The 19993-nt window shown below is 45.7% G+C and overlaps 1 protein-coding gene across 1 annotated transcript in view; it reads left to right on the top strand.

The window, feature by feature from the left end:
• The window catches only part of P3H1 (prolyl 3-hydroxylase 1), a 38477-nt gene extending 18538 nt beyond the window's left edge, over nucleotides 1-19939 (top strand). The window contains exons 6-15 of the mRNA XM_066606740.1: nucleotides 2202-2291; nucleotides 3380-3432; nucleotides 4884-5005; nucleotides 6638-6765; nucleotides 6853-6948; nucleotides 7115-7265; nucleotides 11503-11620; nucleotides 15540-15615; nucleotides 15876-16016; nucleotides 17585-19939. Of these exons, the coding sequence (XP_066462837.1) occupies nucleotides 2202-2291; nucleotides 3380-3432; nucleotides 4884-5005; nucleotides 6638-6765; nucleotides 6853-6948; nucleotides 7115-7265; nucleotides 11503-11620; nucleotides 15540-15615; nucleotides 15876-16016; nucleotides 17585-17815 (1206 nt within the window). The 3' untranslated portion in view covers nucleotides 17816-19939. The remainder of the gene's footprint in view (nucleotides 1-2201; nucleotides 2292-3379; nucleotides 3433-4883; nucleotides 5006-6637; nucleotides 6766-6852; nucleotides 6949-7114; nucleotides 7266-11502; nucleotides 11621-15539; nucleotides 15616-15875; nucleotides 16017-17584) is intronic.
• Nucleotides 19940-19993: the final 54 nt, after the last annotated feature.

The following is a 19993-nucleotide window of genomic DNA, read 5'->3' as shown; positions in this document are numbered from 1 at the left end:
TTATTGTCGATTTATAGGAAGGGAAGTAAATAATAATCGCTCTGTCTAAACGCGAGCCAACAACTGAACGAATGAGAATCATTCACTTTTCATTCATTTTCTGCAAACATAAAGACCATCGTTGGCTCGTCCATTTATTGTTCAGTTTAACCAGCGCTTGTTCAGTCCTTCTCATTCACTTATACAGCAAAAGATGGGAAAGACTGAAAAATTCTGAACGATTTCTCGTTTGAACAAGCCAACCACGTGTCTGCCTGTCTAAACAGAGTACACGAGCGAACGACGATGTCACTTGTGCGTTCAACCACTAATCGTCTAAAAGGACCCTTACTGTTTTTAGGGAAAGGTTCGTGATTGCACCTGCAGCTTATTTCCACTCCTATCAAATTAAACATTACTGTTCCATTTACAACAGCTTAGTTTGTTGGCTCTGCTTTCCATAATGACAATCTGCGTTAGGGGGAGTTCGGGGTTTCCGTCTCTGCTTCATTCTTAGAGTCAAGAAACTGAAATAAAACTGTAAAACAAAAATAAAAAATTTCCCCCTTTGATTTCAGTGGGGCTTCAAAAAAACGAAAAGCAAATAGAAAGGGCTTCCATTTCGTCGGGTTTCCATTTTTTTGGGGGGGGGGGGGGGATGGAAATATAGTGCAGTGTTATTTTTCCCTCCAAATAAAAATATTAGCCCTTTTGAATAATCCCATATGGTTCTCAACACTGACCCTAGCCAGGTATTTTGCATCTAACAGTCCTGGGGGAAAAAGCACTCTTACATCTAATGCCACGTCCAGCTCTGATCTTAGTCTGCTGTGCTGAATTCTTCAACACAACCGCCTCAGTGATGGGAAACGGCTGGGAGGAAGAATCCCTCTTCTCCAACATGCCACAAGGTCCTCTGTTCCGGTAGTCCAGCCAGTCCACTGTTTTCTTTGTACGCTTCCTCACCTGCTGTAGCAGCCCCTACAACAGGCCTTGTCTTCATCGGCGAAGACCTTTCACAGGCGCTCTGGTCTCTCCGGGAGCGCTCCCTATACCCTGCTACACCTGGAGCACCGTGACCTCCTAATATGTGTTTATAGATCAGGGTTTGTGGGCTTGGGTACCTGCAGATGCCAGAATCGATGATAACTCTGCGCCGGTAGTTAACCATGTGGATGGTGCTGTCCATTCTAAGAGTGTTTAGATAGAGGAAGGGGGCTCCTGATGTCACCACATTGGCTGCATTGTACTTCATGGCAGCCTCGGGCCTTGTGAAGACTCCTAAGGCTGTCATGTACTTCTGCCTATTAAGATGTGCTTGTGGCAGGGTTTAATAGAATGCCTGCAGAAATCCAATATACTTCAATGCTGACGTATGGCAGTATATTGTGTAAGGGATCAAACAACTGCTAATCCCTTATTCATTGTATGTCAGCCATCGTCCCCGATTCCTGGCACTGCCATGGTACAGGAGTAAGGGCAGTGCATGCACTGTTGAACCGCATAAGTGAGAATGGATGGGATTTCTGAAGTGTGCAGTAGCTCCTTGCCCGGCCTACTCTCCGCAGCTCCATTAAGGTCTTTAGGACAGCTCTGGGCATAGTAGCCTTGGGGCTGTTCTGTATTGCAGCACATGGCTTGTACGCCCAATGCTGCGAATACTTAAGTGACAGGAGGAGAGTAGCGCCCACATGTGTTCCGGGAACACAGATCGGAGAAAAAAAACAATGACATAGCCATAATTCAAGACAATGAGCTAATAAAAAAAATTTAAGGAGACAGATGGGAATAACCCTTTAAGCATTTATAGAGATGAGCGAGTGTACTCGCTAAGGCAAACTACTCGAGCGAGTAGTGCCTTATGCGAGTACCTGCCCGCTCGTCTCAAAAGATTCGGGTGCAGGCAGGGGGCGGGGGAGCAGCGGCGGGGGGGGGGATCTCCATCACTTCCTCCACCCCCGCTCCCTCCTGCTTACTCCCGCAACTCACCGCTCTACCCTGCCGGCACCCGAATCTTGAGAGACGAGCGGGCAGGTACTCGCATAAGGCAATACTCGCTCGAGTAGTTTGCCTTAGCGAGTACGCTCGCTCATCTCTAAGCATTTCCCTTTAACGCATGTCCTTTTAATTTGTCCTTCCTATCGAGCACAGCTCTGACTTCCACGATATTCATTGCATCCGTCTGTTTATAGCAGTGTTTTTGCATCCCTTTCCCCTTTTAGAGCATACAGTCCTACATTGAGAGGAGTCTGCTGGAGAAGGAATTGCTCTTTTTTGCCTATGACGTCCTTGGAATTCCCTTCGTGGACCCTGTGAGTAGATGCACAATGCACTCGTTATCCACAAGTTTCGGGATTGTCCTTTACACTCAATGAGCCAGTTCATTAAATGTGAAAGTATGCTATGAGCTAATGGTCGTATTAACACTCCGCGTGCATGGGCCGATTATCTGCTGTATGGGGACAACTGATCTTTAAAGGGATTTGGTCATTAAAACAGAGAACTGTCCACCCGCTGGGCTCAGTGTAAAGTTTAAAAATGGCGCATACTCTTCTCAGCCCTCCAAAACACAGCTGAGAGTATGACAGGCCTGGTGCCAGCTAGAAAGTGGATGGCCCAGAGGAAGTCAGGTGACCTCTGCGGCCAATCAGAATCCGCAACATCACCATTCTAAACCCCTGGCATCATGGCGCCTAGGATGTGAGTGCTGATGCTAGGAGTGCCAACGGTGACGCTGTGGGCTCTGATTGGCCGCAGCTGTCATCTAACTTCCGCCAGGGCGTCCCCCTGAAGCTAGTCCAGAGGCTAAGCTTCATCTACGTCCAGGGGGGCCGAGGAGAGGTGGATAGGTTTTGCTTTAATGACAAAACCTCTTTAACATGATCCTTCATCACCATACAGCTGTTGCTGATCAGCTGCACATCTTCCCGTTTACATGGCGGCTGAACAGGCATCGTTATGCTCCCCTAAATGACAGGGTCAGGTGATAACCAAGCATTTGCTCATTCATCCGCTGATCGTTCGTCCTTTTACACAGCCTGCTTGCTGGGCAAACAAGCGTTTGTAGGAACACGCCATGAAAAAGGACTTTTTATTCCATCACATGCCCAAAACTAGACCAATCAGAGTTCAGCTTTCATCTGACAAACTGCATTGGAGGTGTGAAAGATGGATTCTCATTGGATGTTGTGGGAAACGAGGCCTTTTTTTCTAATCTAACAACTGGCAAACACAAAAACGTTGTGTCATCCCTAATGGTGAAGTGTGCGAATGTCTAATGCTACCCTAATAATAGTCACTACTAACCCCTCACAGCTTGATATATGGGGCATTGCAGCTGTATGTTATTGGTATAACCCCTCATGAGAATATTAAGTAATAATATGTTCCCACTTCACAGGATACATGGACGCCTGAAAGTGTCATTCCGAAAAGACTGAGAGAAAAACAGAAGTAAGTTTGTATACTTTATCCGAACGTTCGCTTATTTGTATGCACCGATTTCCTCTCTAATTCATGGTCTGCCTGTTTGACACGGACACCCTGAAACAGGTGAAGAAAAACTTTTAACCCTTTCCAATCCAATGTCGGGCCTGCCGCGACATCATTATTTTCCTCCACAGCTCCGATGTCAGGACAGGTCCGACACTGCAGTGCAGGAGTGCATCTGCACCAGATCGTCAGACACATCGGGTGCAGATACACTCCTGTACTGGTCCTCATCGAGGACCCCCGAGGAGAAGGCAGAAAGGGTTTTTAACCCTTTCTGCCTTCTCCTTTACACATTAGATAGCGCTATGTAATGCATAGAGATTCCGGCCGGTGATCATGTGACCCCCGGTGTCACCTGACCCCAGCGGTCACATGATCGCCGAGCCGGGAGGCAGAAGGAGAATGCGGAAGACGCCGGACAGGTAAGCAGGTCCCTCCCTGCACCCTCCTGAACTCTGTCAGTTCAGGAGGGTCAGGGAAAATGTATTTTTTCTCACCCATTCTCCCCAGCTCCAATTTATTTGGAGCTGGGGAGAATGGGTGGGAAAAAATAAATGGATTGGAAAGGGTTAAAAGGGGTGGAAGTGGCGCTTCCTTCAAACGTAATACAATAAACTGAACTGTGATATTGCCATATGTCCAGAATTCCCGGTTACATACACAGTCAGCGATGTAGACCCAGCGAGTACTGAAGAAGAGGTTCGTGGACCCCAAAACGTGGATACAAGCTGGTTTTAATAAATAAATTGACAACTTTTTGGCAATATCAAAGTTCAAAATTACAGTTTTTCTTTGTCTTGAACGAGCTTTCTTTGTTACTTTTGGCTCCAAAAAGTTATCGGGTCTGGCTATGGCCAGCTGGGCCAGTAGGAGAAGAACTTTACTGTCTTCATCTCCCAATGTAAACATTCTCTAGCTCTGCTTCAACAAGGGCTGTGGGACATCAGAGACCCCCGGGGAGGGGGGGGGGGTGACAGGTTTTTTGAAGCCTGCTGCTTCAAAGCTTCCTACAGCACTCAGCTTTCCTATATGCGGAAGAGCATTTACTCTTCTACCTACGAACTATACAAAATGACTGACAGGCTACAGCCTCCACATCACAATATATATCTATCAATCTCATATGTTTATCTATCTCTCTGGTATCTATCTACCTGTCTAATAAGGGCAAATTCAAAGGGAAAGGATGCTAACTCAGCTTTTCTAATGTCCTGAACATTAGCTGATTGATACTGGAAAGCTGGGGGTACTCTTTATTCATCTCCTTATATTACAATTACCACTTTAGTTATTTTATAGCATTGTCAGCTATTTATACAATTGTGTACATAATATATAGGAGTTGGGAAAACCCCTTTAATGGCTGACAGCGCAAAGAAATACTTAAGGACGTTGTTTTATTCTCCTTTTAGAGTCGAGCGAGAAACTGCAGCCAGAATATCTGAGGAGATCGGTAACTTGATGAAAGAGATAGAGCATCTGGTAGAAGAGAAGACCAAGGAGACCTTCGAAATGGCGCAAACTGTTAGAGAAGGTAAGATGCCCAAAATGTCCATGTCTTTAACCCCCCTTTTTTTCTCCTCCCCCCCCCCCCCCCCCCCATTTTTGTCTTTTCCTCCCCACTTTTAAAAAATCCTAACTCTTTTTTTTTTTATTTATCCATCCACATAGCTGTCTTCAGGGCTTGGTTTTTGCGGGATGAGTTGTATTTTTCAGTGAAACTTTTTAATATAGCATATAATGTGCTGAAAAGATGTTACAAAAATCTAAGGAGTGAGATGCAAAAAAAAATAAAAAATATCTACCATGTTTAGGGGGGGGGTTCTTGTTTCTCCAGTATATACACTGCAGCAACAGCTACATTACTTTACTCTATGGACCAGTACGATTACTACGATACCAAGTTTATATAGTTTTCGTTTACTTTTTGCTGTACTGCTTTTTCTTTTATAACCTTATTTTCTGCCGCCAGACTCGGTCAGGCATAACTTTTTTATTTTTCCATCGACATACTTGTGCAAGGGCTCGTTTTTTGCAGGACCTCCTGTAGTATTTTGGAGTACATATAACTTTTTGTTTTGCTTTTTCTTCTATTTTTTTTCTTGGAAACTGGGTGACCAAAAAGAAAAAAAGCGCAATTCTGGCATTTTTTTTTTCTCTGTCAATACTCACTGTCCGGGGTAAATAATGCGCTACTTTTATGGATGCTGTGATACCAAATATGTATTTGTCTTTATTTAGATTTTTTATTATAAATATGGCAAAAGGTTTTTCTTTCTCTTTAAACTTTTATCACCCTTTTATTTTTTTCTAAGAACTAATAGACCTTTTTAAAACTAATTTTTCCTTTTTTTTTTTTTAAGTCCCCATACGTGATTTAAACTTGTAATGGTTTGATCGCTTCTGCAGTATGATGTAACACCATAGCATTGCATTATACCGCGATCTGACAATTTGCCATAGCGGCCCTTGGGGCTTTTTAGAAGGAGATCGCGGGGGGGGGGGGGGGGGGGGGGAGGCTTCAGGACATTTAAATGCCGCTGTCAGATTTGACAGCGGCATTTAAAGGGTTAACTGCTCCGATCAGCGGCGGGGCTAATCTGAGTTGCTGCAGGCTGGATCGACCCTCAATCTCCCTCCATACAAATCCCGAACGCACAGGACGTTACTGTACGTCATGTAGCGATAAGGGGTTAAACCCTGATGCGTAAAGGGTTAAATGTTAATAGGAAAAAGCTTTAATTTTAACAGAATCTCCAATTTTATACAGTAAAGCTGTAATTGCACATTAGATTAAATCAGCAGAAACCACAACATGACTATGATGTGTTAATAAACCCTAAGAGTATGGCTATGCAGGGTTCCCAATGAGCAGCCAAGATCTGACGCCACGTGGCAGAAAACCAAACCGACGCGCTGTCTTACTACAGATTAGTGCAGTTTTCAAACTGACTATTAATGACCGGGAGGTTAAACCGCTATTTTACTTGCCAAGTCGTTCAACCATTATGCAGCTATTAGCGATCAGTTTTAAAACTATGCTGATTCGTGGTAAAATCGCATGTTGGCGCAACATTTTGGCATCTCTCAGGCTTGTGCGACTCTTCCTTGACCTTCCACTTTTGTTCCGTGTCCAAGCCATTCATGATCTCGAGTCTTTCCACAGGTGGCCCAGTTTTATTCGATGAAGTCAGTGTAGTGATGAACTCCAAAACCCTCAATGGATCGCAGAGAGTGGTGACCGATGGGGTCATCTCTGAAGACGAATGTCGAGAACTCTTACGCCTTACTAACGTAAGTGCTGCTCTATATTACAAATGACCACACTGTAGAAGTAGAAAAAGGCCAACTCATCCCCACCTTGCCTATCTTGTGCCATAGGCTGCAGCCTCGGCAGGTGATGGATATCGGGGCACCACGTCCCCTCATACCCCGAATGAGAAGTTTTACGGAGTGACTGTGTATAAAGCACTGAAGGTAAGTCGGGCATTTAGTACCTGCACAGATGGAGGTCTAGGGGTATTTGCTACTGTTGCCTCTCTTGCATGCTTGATACAAGGCCAGACAACTTGGCTGTTATACAGACAACCGGAATGAAGAATTCTCTTTTCTTTCCTTTTTTTTTAATGTGACTTGCATTTAGTTGGGGCAAGAAGGAAAAGTCCCGCTGAAGAGCGCTCACCTCTACTACAACGTCACAGAGAAAGTGAGGCGCGTGGTAGAGTCCTACTTCCGCTTGGATTCTCCACTGTACTTCTCCTATTCTCACCTGGTCTGTCGTACAGCCATCGAAGGTGAGGTCACTTCAGAATTAGTTATGTATTGTAATTAACGAACTTTGGTTTGGGTCAGTGCTGTCACATTCTGATAGTCGGGTATTCATGGGACTTGCATGTTGTCTGATTATTGTATGTCCAGCAGATCGCAGTGTGACCACCACAGAAGTCCAAAAAACAATCATCAAAATCACAGATGGACCGCCATTTAAAACCTAACCTTTATTAATAACTATTAGAGATGAGCGAACGTACTCGGTAAGGCTGATTTCGCGATCGAGCACCGCGATTTTCGAGTACTTCACTACTCGGGTGAAAAGATTCGGGGGTCGCCAGGAGGCGGGGCGTGGCGTGGTGGAGCGGAGGTAGCAGCGCGGAACAGGGGGGAGCCCTCTCTCTCTCCCTCCCCCCCCCCCACTCCCCTCTGCAACCCCCCGCTCACCCACAGCGCCCCCGAGTACTTTTCACCCGAGTAGTGAAGTACTCGAAAATCGCGGTGCTCTATTTAGAAGGGGCATGTCCATAATAAGGTGTACTGGGCGGTATCCTGAATATGTGATCGTGCAATATGGGTGGCTAACATAGCCCCTTTTCGGGGGGCAAAACCTGAGATTGGCTCACCTCTTCGAGGTAGGTGGACGTTGTGGCCCTTTATAATGTCTATTAAATATATATTTTTTATCACCAGTGTGAAATGCCAGGTGAAATGCAGAGTTAAAAAGTAAACTTTCCATTAACCCCTTGAGTGGCGGGTTTCCTACCACCCTGTCGTGCCCACCAGGGCAGGTTTTTTAAAATGGTCTAATCATTAAATTTCAACTAATTTTGCAGTTGCGTCTCAAGAGCCATAACTTTTTCCTTTTTCCATTGACATGGCCATATAAGGGCTTGTTTTTTGTGGGACAAGTTGTGATTTTTTTAAACGGGGGAGGAAAAAAAGAAATGGGGAAAAAAGAAAAAAAGGGGCCATGTCATTAAGGGGTTAAATAATGCATTAACTTCCTTCTCTGGGTCATTACGACGCACACGGATACCACATGTGTGATTTGATTTTTGGTTTTTTACCAAGTAAAGGGAGACAAGTGTTTTTATAATTTTTTTAATTATTTTTTTTATTTTTTAATTTTTTTTACTTTTTTTTTTGTCCCTTTAGGGGACTTCCACAGGGACCCATCAGGACCCCTGATCACATTCCAGGGGTCCGATGGTGACAGCCCTTTACATGCTGCAGTCACATAGACTGCAGCATGTAAATGGTTAACACAGCAGAGATCGGAGGTTTTCTCTGATCTCTGCTGTAAGAGCTAGTACCTAGCTGTCCTCTGACAGCCAAGCACCAAGCTCTCCCTGCCACAGAGACCATCGGCTTGCTTCTGACAAGCCGATGGTCTCTATGGCAACCTGTAAACAAAGCAGGAGATTGCCGGCATATCGGCAATATCTTCTGCTGGTTTTTCAAAGTCCTGCACTGCTCTATGTGGGTCTGTGCAGGCAGAGCACACTGCCACAGCTTGTGGCATTGTGCTCTGCAGCTCCCATAGTGATACATAGCCCGGAAATCTTCCGGGCTATGTCTCTATGAGCAGTGGAGCTCCTCCGAAAAATTTCCGGGCGTGCCACTCAAGGGGTTAAATGTCACCAGTCTAACCCAGGAGGAAGTGCAGCGCTACCTTAAAAAGATTAAAGTAGACAAATCTCTGGGTCCCATTGGCATATACTCTTGGGTTCTAAGGGAAGAAAGTAATTTAATAAGACACACTCTTGATTCACAAGGACTCTATAGTGACGGGGTCTGTTCCACTGGATAGGTGCATATCCAATATTCCAAAAAAGGGTCAAAAACTGGGCACTACAGGCCAGTTAGTCTTACTTCCATTGTGGGTAGAATGTTCAAAGGGTTTCTAAGAGATGCTATCCTGGAGGACCTCAAGGAAAATAGCTGTATAATCCTGTATCAGCATAGGTTTATGAGGGATCATTCCTGTCCAACCAATCTGATCAGCTTCTACGAGAAGGTAAGGTCTAGACTGGACCAGGGAGAGTCATTGGATCTTGTGTATCTGGACTTTTCGAAAGCATTTGATACTGTGCCGCATAAAAGGATGGTATATAAAATGAGAATGCTTGGTCTGGGGGAGAATATTTGTTAGTGAGTAAGCATAGGATAGGGAATAACTAGCTGACCGGTGGGGGACCGACCACTGGTACCACCAATGGTCACGAGAACGAATGAATGAAGAGAGCGCAGGTTGGGCTGTGCAGGAAGCACAGGTCAGGCAGGCGCACTGCTCTCCATTTCTTTCAATGAGTACCCCTTTAAAATCAGAATGGATCCACATAGAATTCTATCTCGGAATCGCCGCAGAGAGGTTACCAACTTGGGTGTAAAGGACATGTAACTATATCTTTTTCATCATGAGCTAATGATAATTCTCGTATAGTATCTTGGGTATTACTATCCTTGTTAGTGAGTTAGTGATTGATTACTATATACTTCCTAATAAACTATGGTCATGGAATGATCTAGGGAAATGTGTTGGAAGAGATTTGGAGATTAATATACTTGTCACCTGGGATGTACTCTGCGGTAAGAAGTGTTTGTATTTCTGATGCACCAGTGGCGATTATAGTGCGCCATTGTGTTCTATTATCATTTTGAACCTCATGTGACTTGCTAATATGCTTATATATGTATCGGGTTGAGATTTACCTTTTCATCATTTGTGGATATTATAAGTTGCCTTAATATTCTCTATGTCTAAATTAGGCGGTTCCTGATGGAATCGTCCTTACCAGGGCGGCTATTCCAGCAGGGTCTGAATAGGGTAACTTTATGATCAATACTATTGCACCCCCCCCCCCCTCCCCTCCTTTTTCTGTCTGCCTATACTTCTATTCTGGTATTGTTGAGCTTTATGAATAGATAATATTTTAATTATTAATAAAGGTTAGGTTTTAACCCTTTCCAATCCAATTTATATCCTGGTTTTCCCAGGAGGCTTACTCTTTTTCTGCCATTATACAACAGCCCTATATGCTGGCTAAAGCCAGTACTGCATGAGGCGACACGTTGGATAGGCTCCGACAGCAGAGAGGCTGGCAATATACAGTAAGAGAACCCTGACGGACGTCTTCTAACATCGGAGCTGTATAGCCCTAAATCATGATGTCTTCAGAGGTCAGACAGTGGATTGGAAAGGGTTAAGTGGCGGTCCGTCTGTGATTTTTATTGTACGTTCTGGAAATGCATCCATTAACCGCCAGTCCAGTCCCATTGGTTTGGTACTGATGGAGCATTCAAGAACTGGTCCATTGGTACCTAAAGGTATTTATATGCACAAAACTCATTTTTTGGAAATCTGCTCAATCTGGCGGAAAAAGTATAAAACAAGCCATACTTAACTCGCCCTATCACCCGGTGCTCCTGTTTCGTTTCAGCAGTGCCTGGTTCTCCAGTATTCTATACCCTACAAGTGGTGTACATAGAATAGAGGGAGACCCTTATTATGGTGCTGGACTTTGGCCCCCAGGACAGAACAGTCGGGTGTTTGCTTTCCTCGTCACTCACTTTCCATGTCCCTTAAGACCTTTTCCAATCTCCGTGGTTTTCGAGAATTGAAGTTCTTCTGGAGAGGGGAGTCCTGTGTTGGTTTCAGCCAACCAGTAGACAAGGGTATAGATCCAAACATTGCTGGTCCCCCTCTCTCCATGGGCCCCATAGCAGTTGCATGGTCTGTCTCTATGGTACATACACCCTAGCTTCCTGCCGCAATAATGATGTCACCAATATTTTGCTGGTATAACCCCTTTAGTGCCATGATATTGTGCAGCATTAAAGTGGTTGTCCGTGTGTGCACATTTTTAAAGGACTGCAAATGTGTAAAAAAAAAACAATTAAAAATAGCCGTACTCGTTCCCCATTGATCCAGCACTGCAGTTCCCACAGTCCTTCTGGATTTTGTTTGTCAACGGCTACCACCTGACCACTGCAACCAGTCAGAGGCCGCAATGCTCAGTGCTGCTCTCCTAGCATCAAGGCTCCCAGCAACTGAGTGGTGATACCAGGAGAATGGCGCCTGACCACTGCGGCCTCTGATTGGATGCAGAGGTCAGGTGATAGCCTTCTTAAAGCAAGAGCGGAAGGATCACAGGAACTACAACGCTGGCTTTACATGGGAACAAATGGTTGAAGTGAAGGTTGGCTTACTGTGAAAATGTATTAATGATGACTGATGGTAATCGCTATACATTACAGAAAAACAAGCGGAGCGGAAAGATCTAAGCCACCCGGTACACGTAGATAACTGCATCCTGAATGCGGAAGCTCTGATGTGTATCAAGGAACATCCCGCATATACATTCCGTGATTACAGGTAATTCTCCTTCCACTTTTGTTCAGTCCCATAGATTACACAGAGCTGACATATTACATGGTGGTATATAGATTGACAATATTTAAAGGGGTTGTCCAAGATTCAAGGCCAATTTTAAAAAATGGATCCAGACTTGCTAAAATGATAAAATCAGGGGTACTTACCTGTCTTCTCTCCCAGCAAGCCAGCGCTGCAGCTCCCACGGTCCTGGTCCTCCCGGTCTTTAACAGCTTCCATCTGACTGCTGCAGCCAATCAGAGGTGCTGCATGCTGGGAGCCGTGATACCAGGAGAATGGCACCTGACGACCACAACGGTTCCTAAACAAGGACCAGGAGGACCGAGGGGCTGCAGCACAAGATCACCGGGAAAAGGACAGGTAAGTATCCCTGCTTTTATTGTTTTAACATATTTAGATCCAATCTCTTGTCCTCAGTGGGATGATAATCTAATTTTCTGATGGTACGTTTTTCGCACATGGGGGGAAATGGGAGAACACAGGAATTTCACCAAACATGGAGGAAAGCGTGCTAATTAATGCAGATGTTGTCCTTGGTTGGATTTGAAGCCAGGACCGCAGTGCTAGACGGGAACACCACTAAGTACTCCATGCCTCGGTCTGACATTGAAATAAATGTACGGAGCATGTCAGGTCACCCGCATATATTGTGTATGTTTTCATTAACGCTTCATGCCCCAAAGCAATGTATAATCCTTTTAATCTGGCATCTGATAATCCAGTAAATCTATTTATCCTGCATAGACGCCCAAGTCGCTCGCCACTTTCTTCCTGATAGCATTGAGGTTGCGTGAGAGTGGCGGTAGTGGAGACTTAGTTATACTATATCCACCGTTTCTCTGAATGCCGGGTGTCTCTGATTCCGGTCTCCTACTTCTCGGTTTTAGGCCTGTATGCAAGTAGTTACATGTCTGTGGAGAGGATAATATAGGGGACAGCAGAAGGATATGTTGTATTCGCAAGACGATGTGAAAAAAAAAAAAGATTTCCCTGGGGCTGAATCGACGTGCAGCGACCCAGCGGAGGAGCTAGAGGAGACTTATCACGTCTTCTCACAAGTGGGACTGGCTGCAGGCCTTCCCAGCTGCTCCTCGGAGATCTCAGACGCTTTGTTTTTTTTCTTCCGCCCCCCCCCCCCCCCACCCCCCCACCACCACCGTTTAACCACATTCGCTCCTGTTTGTTTTGCGGCTAAATACTAGTTACTTGTCAGGTGGGCGGCCTCCCGTGTCAGTAAAGCGTCAGCTCAATCATTGACATTGGTCTCCGAAAGTAACTGGAGCCATTGCAGGCAAACGGAAAATTTAATGTGAAACGAGGTGACTCAGTCAATCTTAAAGAAAAAAGTAGAACGGGTCACATTTTAAAAACTTTTGACATGTTGGAGGGGCATGTCAAAAATTTTGATCCGTGGAGGTCCGCGTGCTCCTCCAAGCGCTGTGCCCTATTGGCTGTCATCGTTGCCGGTCGACTCCTCTCAGCAGCTGAAGACAAACGTATGGGCGTCTATAGACCTCTGTGTGCCTGTCTTCAGCTGCTGAGAGGAGTCGAACAGGCAGTGGAGACGGGACTTGGGTGAGCACTGCCGCCCCCTTCAGTTCAGCGATCAGTGAGGGTCTCAGCACCTGCACCCTACTGATCAAAACTTCTGACATGCCAAAAGTTTGTTTGTAAAAAAAAATCAGTAAGGCCGCCTGCAGACAAGCGGGTCGGATCCAGCAGCGAGAATTCTCGCCGCGGGACCCGACCCGAGAGCCTGCAGGGACGAGCGCGTACTCACCCACGCCTGGCGGCCCCGGCTCTTTCATGTGCCGGCTGCCGCGCAGCCGGCGCATGCGCAGACCGGAGCCGGCGGCCGGGTGAGTGCGGGCCCCGCACAAAAATAGGACATGCCGCGGTTTGTTTGCCGCGTGAGATTTCGCGCGTCCAAACCGCGGCCGTCTGCATAGGAGTGCGTATTGTAATGCACTCCTATGCAAACTTTCAGTGGCGGAAATCCCGCAGGCGGCCTAACTCAGAGAATTGAAGCTAAAGTTCTCTGCAGTCTTATCTATGCTTCTGGCTCTCAAGATAGTCCATGTTATAAGAAATTAACCCCTTGCAGATCAGAGTGTTTTTTTTAGTGCTTTCACCCGTATGAAAAGCACTAAATCCGCATAAATCCGGAAATCCATGGCGTTATCCCGCAGCAATTAGGTTCTATTAAACCTAATAGCTCAAAGTTCATGCTGCGGAATTCCGCAACGTGAAAGAAACTGCGGCATGCTCTAATTGCCATGGAAAAACACGCGGCCGGCTTCCATTGTAGTCAGTGGAAGCCGTCCGTCATGCGATACTTCCGGTGTGAGCACAGCAGAAGTATCGCATGATTACGCGTTACCGCTGGCTGCATCATCGCCGACTGCCGGCGCGTCATGCGCTGTATTGCGCATGCTCGCGGGCTCATGAGACGGGATTCGTGCGGCAGATCCGAGAGGTGAATATGGGGTCTTTGGGGGGAGCTGTGTCAGACTTCGCTTCCATTGTAGTCAGTGGAAGCCGTCCGTCATGCAATACTTCCGGTGTGAGCACAGCAAAAGTATCGCATGATTATGCATCACCGCTGGCCGCGTCATCCCCCACTGCCAGCGTGTCATGTGCTGTACTGCACATGCTCGCCGGCTTGTGAGGCGGGATTCGTGCGGCGTATCCGAGAGGTGAATATGGGGTCTTTGTTGGGCGCTGTGTCGGACTCTGCTGCGATATTCCGCTGGCAGAGTCCGTCATGGGTATGAGGACTTAAGGGCAGTCATGGCAGTGGTTTAGTTCGGCGCGGGCGGTGGGTCGTTTTCTATTTTTCATACACATGTTTAATATTATGTAATTTATTTATTTTACTGTATTTTTGTGAATTTTTCTTTTCACCATCTACGTCCCCCATGACATTAAATATAAAACCTCTGGGAACATTCACACTGTATTTTTTTTTTCCTATTTCCCAATTTTCGACTGTATCTGCAGCGTTCATAGGAGCCCCAGCTACAGGAAATACACCCCTCTAGTGTGACAGTCGCTGTCAGAGTTGTTCAGGGGTCTGCCAAGACCCTGCAGTTCTGAAATGCGATCATGTGATCACTAGGTCCTGTGCAGGAGACCGCACTGCCGCTTCCTGCATTCTCTACATGGCGATCACTGAGTACTAAGTAGCCTGTAAAAGAGAAGGCCGAAGTGATTAAAAACCGCTTCTCCCTTATCCTCCGGGTCCTCGGCTGTCTCTGACAGTTGAGCACCCAACCTGCTCCTGCTAGATCACAGGAGCTTTAATCTCGAGCTGTATTTTTACTATTGGCCGGGATTAAATCCTAGGACCAATTGTCGTATATATCTGGCACTTGGTCCTTAATGGATTATGCCACAGTAAAGGTACTTTAACCCAGTGTGACTGAACAAATAATCGCTTGAAAGCACAAACTATAGTCATTCTGTGTAGACACTGCCACAAACGGAGTGACGAAAAATAATTTGCTAACTACTCGCCAACCGTTTCATTTCAGCTCGCATTAAAAAAAGTTGCTGGTTGATCAAAAGTTGTCTGATGTAAAGTCGCAGCCGTTTGTACTTAAAGGACTTGCAAACATATTTCCATGTAGATCCCTCCTACGAATGATATGTCAGCAAACAACTAATGCGCTACCATCGCTCTGTGTCAAAGCAAAGGAACGTCTGTTGTTCTTGCACTTTAGCAATTTATTTTTGAAGTATCTCTGCTACAACAGCTATTTTAACAGTCATGGAGCTGTCAGAGTTGCCCAGGCCTCATAGAGATGCAGAGCCGCTGCTCTGTGATTATGGTGTCGCTATGGTTAGCGGTAATTAAGATGAATTATTGACCTCCCTCTTTTGATATTTCATTTTGTTCCAGTGCCATATTGTATTTAAATGGAGACTTTGAAGGAGGACATTTCTATTTCACAGAGTTGGATGCAAAAACAGTTACTGTAAGTATTGCCTGCTGCATGCGTGACGGTACTGACGGGCACCAATTATTCTTGGATGTAAATATGCAGTGAGACCTTTTGTCACTTGGCTGACCGGATTCTTGTAGAAAGTATTGATTTTTGCAAAGTCTGAATTCATTAGGAATTTAATTATTTGCTGAAAGGAAGATAATAGACACGTAGTAAAATGTTATTCTGCAGTGCGGACAAATGTTGGTGCCAGATTGTAACTAATACTATTGTTACCCTGGTGTCTGTAGGCTGAGGTAAAGCCGCAGTGTGGGCGGATGGTGGGCTTCTCATCCGGGTCCGAAAATCCTCATGGCGTGAAAGCTGTAACAAAAGGCCAGAGATGCGCGGTGGCGCTGTGGTTTACCCTGGATCCCAGGCACAATGAGAGAGTAAGTAACGTGGTGTAAAGAGCGTTGCCTAAAGTGCCCATTTTCTGGTGCAGGGGTGAGACACGGGCACCATTGAGGATTATACTTCTGTGTGCTATCAGCACCACCATTGATTTGTACCTCTGTGTGAATCCACATGAGCCCTTTGACTGAAAGACACTATCTACCAAAGGGCCTAGTTGAACAATTCAGATTACAACCCCCCCCCCCTGCTTACTTTCCTTTTATTTACTGACCACTTAATTAATCCATTTATGGTCATCTTATGCCACTCATACACTCCAGATGAATATTGGCTGAGCCTCCTGATTTCAGTGACACCATCTAATGGAGAGAGTTGGGTGGTATCCATACAGATGTCAGTGGAGATAAGGATCTGGCTGTTGCATTTCACCTTGGCCAATCCTTTTGTTCTCCGGGAGATAAGCCGTCGCCAAGGAAATCTGGCAGCGGCTTACTCCCCATTCAGGAGAATGTGCACTCTCGGCCAAGCGTCCAGGTATATGTAGAGTGGTCAGGAGAGAGTTATATGATGTGTAAATCCAGCCTTCCAGTTCCTATGGACAACACCTAATTAATGAGGACCAATGGTGAGCAGCGGATGGACTGTCCAGCCACTGATATCCCCAGTGGCTTCTATGGATGGATGTCTGCACATGTCTCCTGCAGCATCCACCAATGGAAAGATAGGGTGTTACACCGTACCCTTTCGAAGAAGCGGGCAACCATTTAATACATAGTTGCACAATGTTCTCCAAGGTGGGAGACGTTGCTTGTCGTAGTTCTGCACTTTGGCTACTGAGTCCTAAACGGGGAAACCCCTGTGTGCCTCTATAGGCCTAATGGACAGGGGCCATCCTAATGGAATAACAAAGGGTGCGATCACACGTGGTGGATTGTGGTGCAGAGTATTCTTCTGCAGAATATAAACACCGAAATCCACTAGTCTGAACGTGCCCTTAACACCGCCGGTAGTACACTTGTGTCCTGGGTGTGCGGGGTTTATATGGAGCGGGATCGCAAGGTGATCCCGCTCTTTATAAGGTGGGTGACGGCTGTCTGTGATAACTTGCTGATTGGTGGGGTTCTTGCTGCTGAGACGTACTCCTTACTGTAGGCTTACTGCATCCCACACAGTGAGGAGTTGCCGTTCCATTTGGTTTCAGTGGGACTGCCGGAGATAGCCAAGCGGCAAGCACTCAGGTGCGATATTTCCATCAGCTACATTGAAATGAATAGACTGTGCATGCTCGGCCGGCACTCCATTCCTTCGGACATCACTGTGGGGGAAGTAGTGACAGGCAGAGGGGAACATGGGAACCCCATTCTTAAGATCAGCGGGGAGACCCTCAACACCCACCAATCAGCATGTCATTCCCTATCTTGTGGCTAGTGGATAACTTGTGATCCTGCTACAACATGTTTAATGTCTTAAAGAAGTTGGGTCTGCTTGTGGCATGATCAGAAGGTTTGAGGCTTATCCATTATCAGAAGGTTTGAGATGGCTGATGCTTATTGTGAACCAACAAGCCATATCTGGGTGATTTCACCAGTTGGACTCTTTATAGGAGCGAATTCAAGCAGATGACCTGATAAAGATGCTGTTCAGTCCAGAAGATACCACTCTGTTCCCCGACGAGGAATCCGAGAGAAAAACGGATACACAGGCTCCAGAAAGAGATAAGACTGTACAAAGTGCCGACACCCCACCAGAGGCGCCCACAGCCCCAGACGCGGACGTCCCTAAAGGAGTACTCGGCCCGCCTATAGACTCTCTGAAAGCGAAAACGGAATTATAACACTATCTCGGACCTCTTCCTGCGGACTGCTGCCTTACACGATCTGTGAATCAGGGACACACACTTCCACAGATCCTCTATATGAGCGGAACCAGAACCAGCAACCATTTACGTGTCCATTTTGGAATTTTTTGTTTTATTTGTTTCCTGCCTTTTTTTTTTTTTTTAAAGATTTCTTTTTACTACGTATTTTTTTTTATTTTTTAACTGTCAGGAAGTGCCCAAAATACGGAACCCCGCCCACTCATAAAAGTGAACTTGAACATTTCTGTAATAGATGTTGTTTTTTTTTTTTTGTTTGTTTTGCTTATTTTTTTGCAGAATGTTTTACTTGTTAGAAAAAAAGGTGCTAATTATTTCAACATCACAACTGCGCAATATTCAGCCTGGGAGACCAATCTAAAGGACTTTTTCTAGGACTTATCTGATTTGTTGGTGTGTTTTGGGGATTGAGAGGATTAAGGCCATGGCTGAGCAAAGAACTCCACTTATTCCATTTGCGTCTGTCCCTTTTGGGGATGGATTCGTTGACTTGGCCTGAATTGTACTGTGGGACTAGATATAGTCCGGGGAAGAGAAAAAGAGTTGGACATGACACCAGCGCAAAATAAATGGAGTCATTGGATGGCTGAACACGCACACATGTGGACAGATCTGCATTCTATTTTCTGCTTCTTTCAGGTGGACGGTTCTTTCCATCTCTTTTCATTAACCACTATGGGTGACGCCCATGGCATTCCGTCACAGTTTACATGAAGGGTAGGAACTATAAAGTTCCCTTGAAGAGTGTAGCTTCTGTAAGCAAAATATATATATATATCACTTGCATTGACTTATGTGCAAAAGGTTGTTCCCTCACATCCTACCAGCAGCTCAATGATGGGGTAATTCTGCCCCTATGTCCTGGTAGGACACGTGGAATGTTATTTGGTTAATTAGAATTATGGAATTTTTAATTAATTAGTCCTACCCTGCCCCCCATATAAAATTACTTTTTTCAGTTAGCGATAATCGGTCGCACGCGCAGACGATGTTCTAGTTAGCTCGATCACTCGGGCAGTCAGTTTAAACACAAGAATTATTTATTTATTTATATTTTTATGGAATCGCTCAGTCGTTCGGTTCGCTGTAGCAGTGAATGAGAACGACTGAACGATCGGTGTTTAAACCGAACGATTAGCGAACGAGCCAACAACACCTGCATGAAATAAGCGCTAAGCGAACGAATTATCATTCTGCGTTGGCCATATTCACACTGAACTATTATCATTCAAATGATCCAGCAGAATAATCATTCCGTGTAAAGGCACCGCCCTCTGTGACAATGGTGGTGTATGCCCTTTGGGGCGTTATACTTTTTGTTTTTCTGACCTGTGGCCCACCTGCCTAGGTTCATCTTGTTTTATGCTCTTTCGGACGAGCGCATATACGGCGTTTTTACGCCCGCTCCGTATAAGCGCCTGAATGGTCTTTTTTTCACGATCATGGTCAGCGTTTTCTCGTCTATTCACACGACCGCGAGCGTCGTTTTTAGCGAAAAAATACGCCGCACCACAGAAAACCCTCGCTCTGCCAAAATCCTCGGGATGCCTTCCAGTGCTTATATAGAGGCACCTGCAAGCTTTTCACAGCGTTGGACACTGCAAAAATGCCTCCCCCTCCCTTCTCTTTCCCTGCTCTCATAGGAGTCTATGGGACCCACCGGCATATATTGGCCAAAACATAGTTCCAGTCACAGCGCTGACTGAATATAGGCGGAGTGGGCTGCGGAGCGCTCTCCCCCTGCCCACCTGCATTCACAGTAAGCTGATAGTTGTTCCAAAAGTGAACGACTGTTTGCACTAAGCTGCACGGGGTTCAGTTTACACAGGACGGTGTGAAGGGACCATTAGTCCCAACAGCAGCACAAGCCGCCCACCCTTTTTTCTTACTTTATAATAACATGTACCAACTAGCCTTTTATAGGGGGTAGGACTAATCCGTTAATTATTTAATGACTCATTAAAAATCCCATCTGTCCTACCATTAAACGGGGGCAGAGTTATCCCATGCTTGTGCCGGTATTACAAATCAATGTTTGGTTTGTATTAGAGATGAGCGAGTATACTCGCTAAGGCACATTACTCGAGCGAGTAGTGCCTTAGCCGAGTATCTCTCCGCTCGTCTCTAAAGATTCGA

Source organism: Eleutherodactylus coqui, chromosome 6, assembly GCF_035609145.1.
Source record: "Eleutherodactylus coqui strain aEleCoq1 chromosome 6, aEleCoq1.hap1, whole genome shotgun sequence".
NCBI lineage: Eukaryota > Metazoa > Chordata > Amphibia > Anura > Eleutherodactylidae > Eleutherodactylus > Eleutherodactylus coqui.
This window is presented reverse-complemented; position numbering and strand designations above follow the sequence as displayed.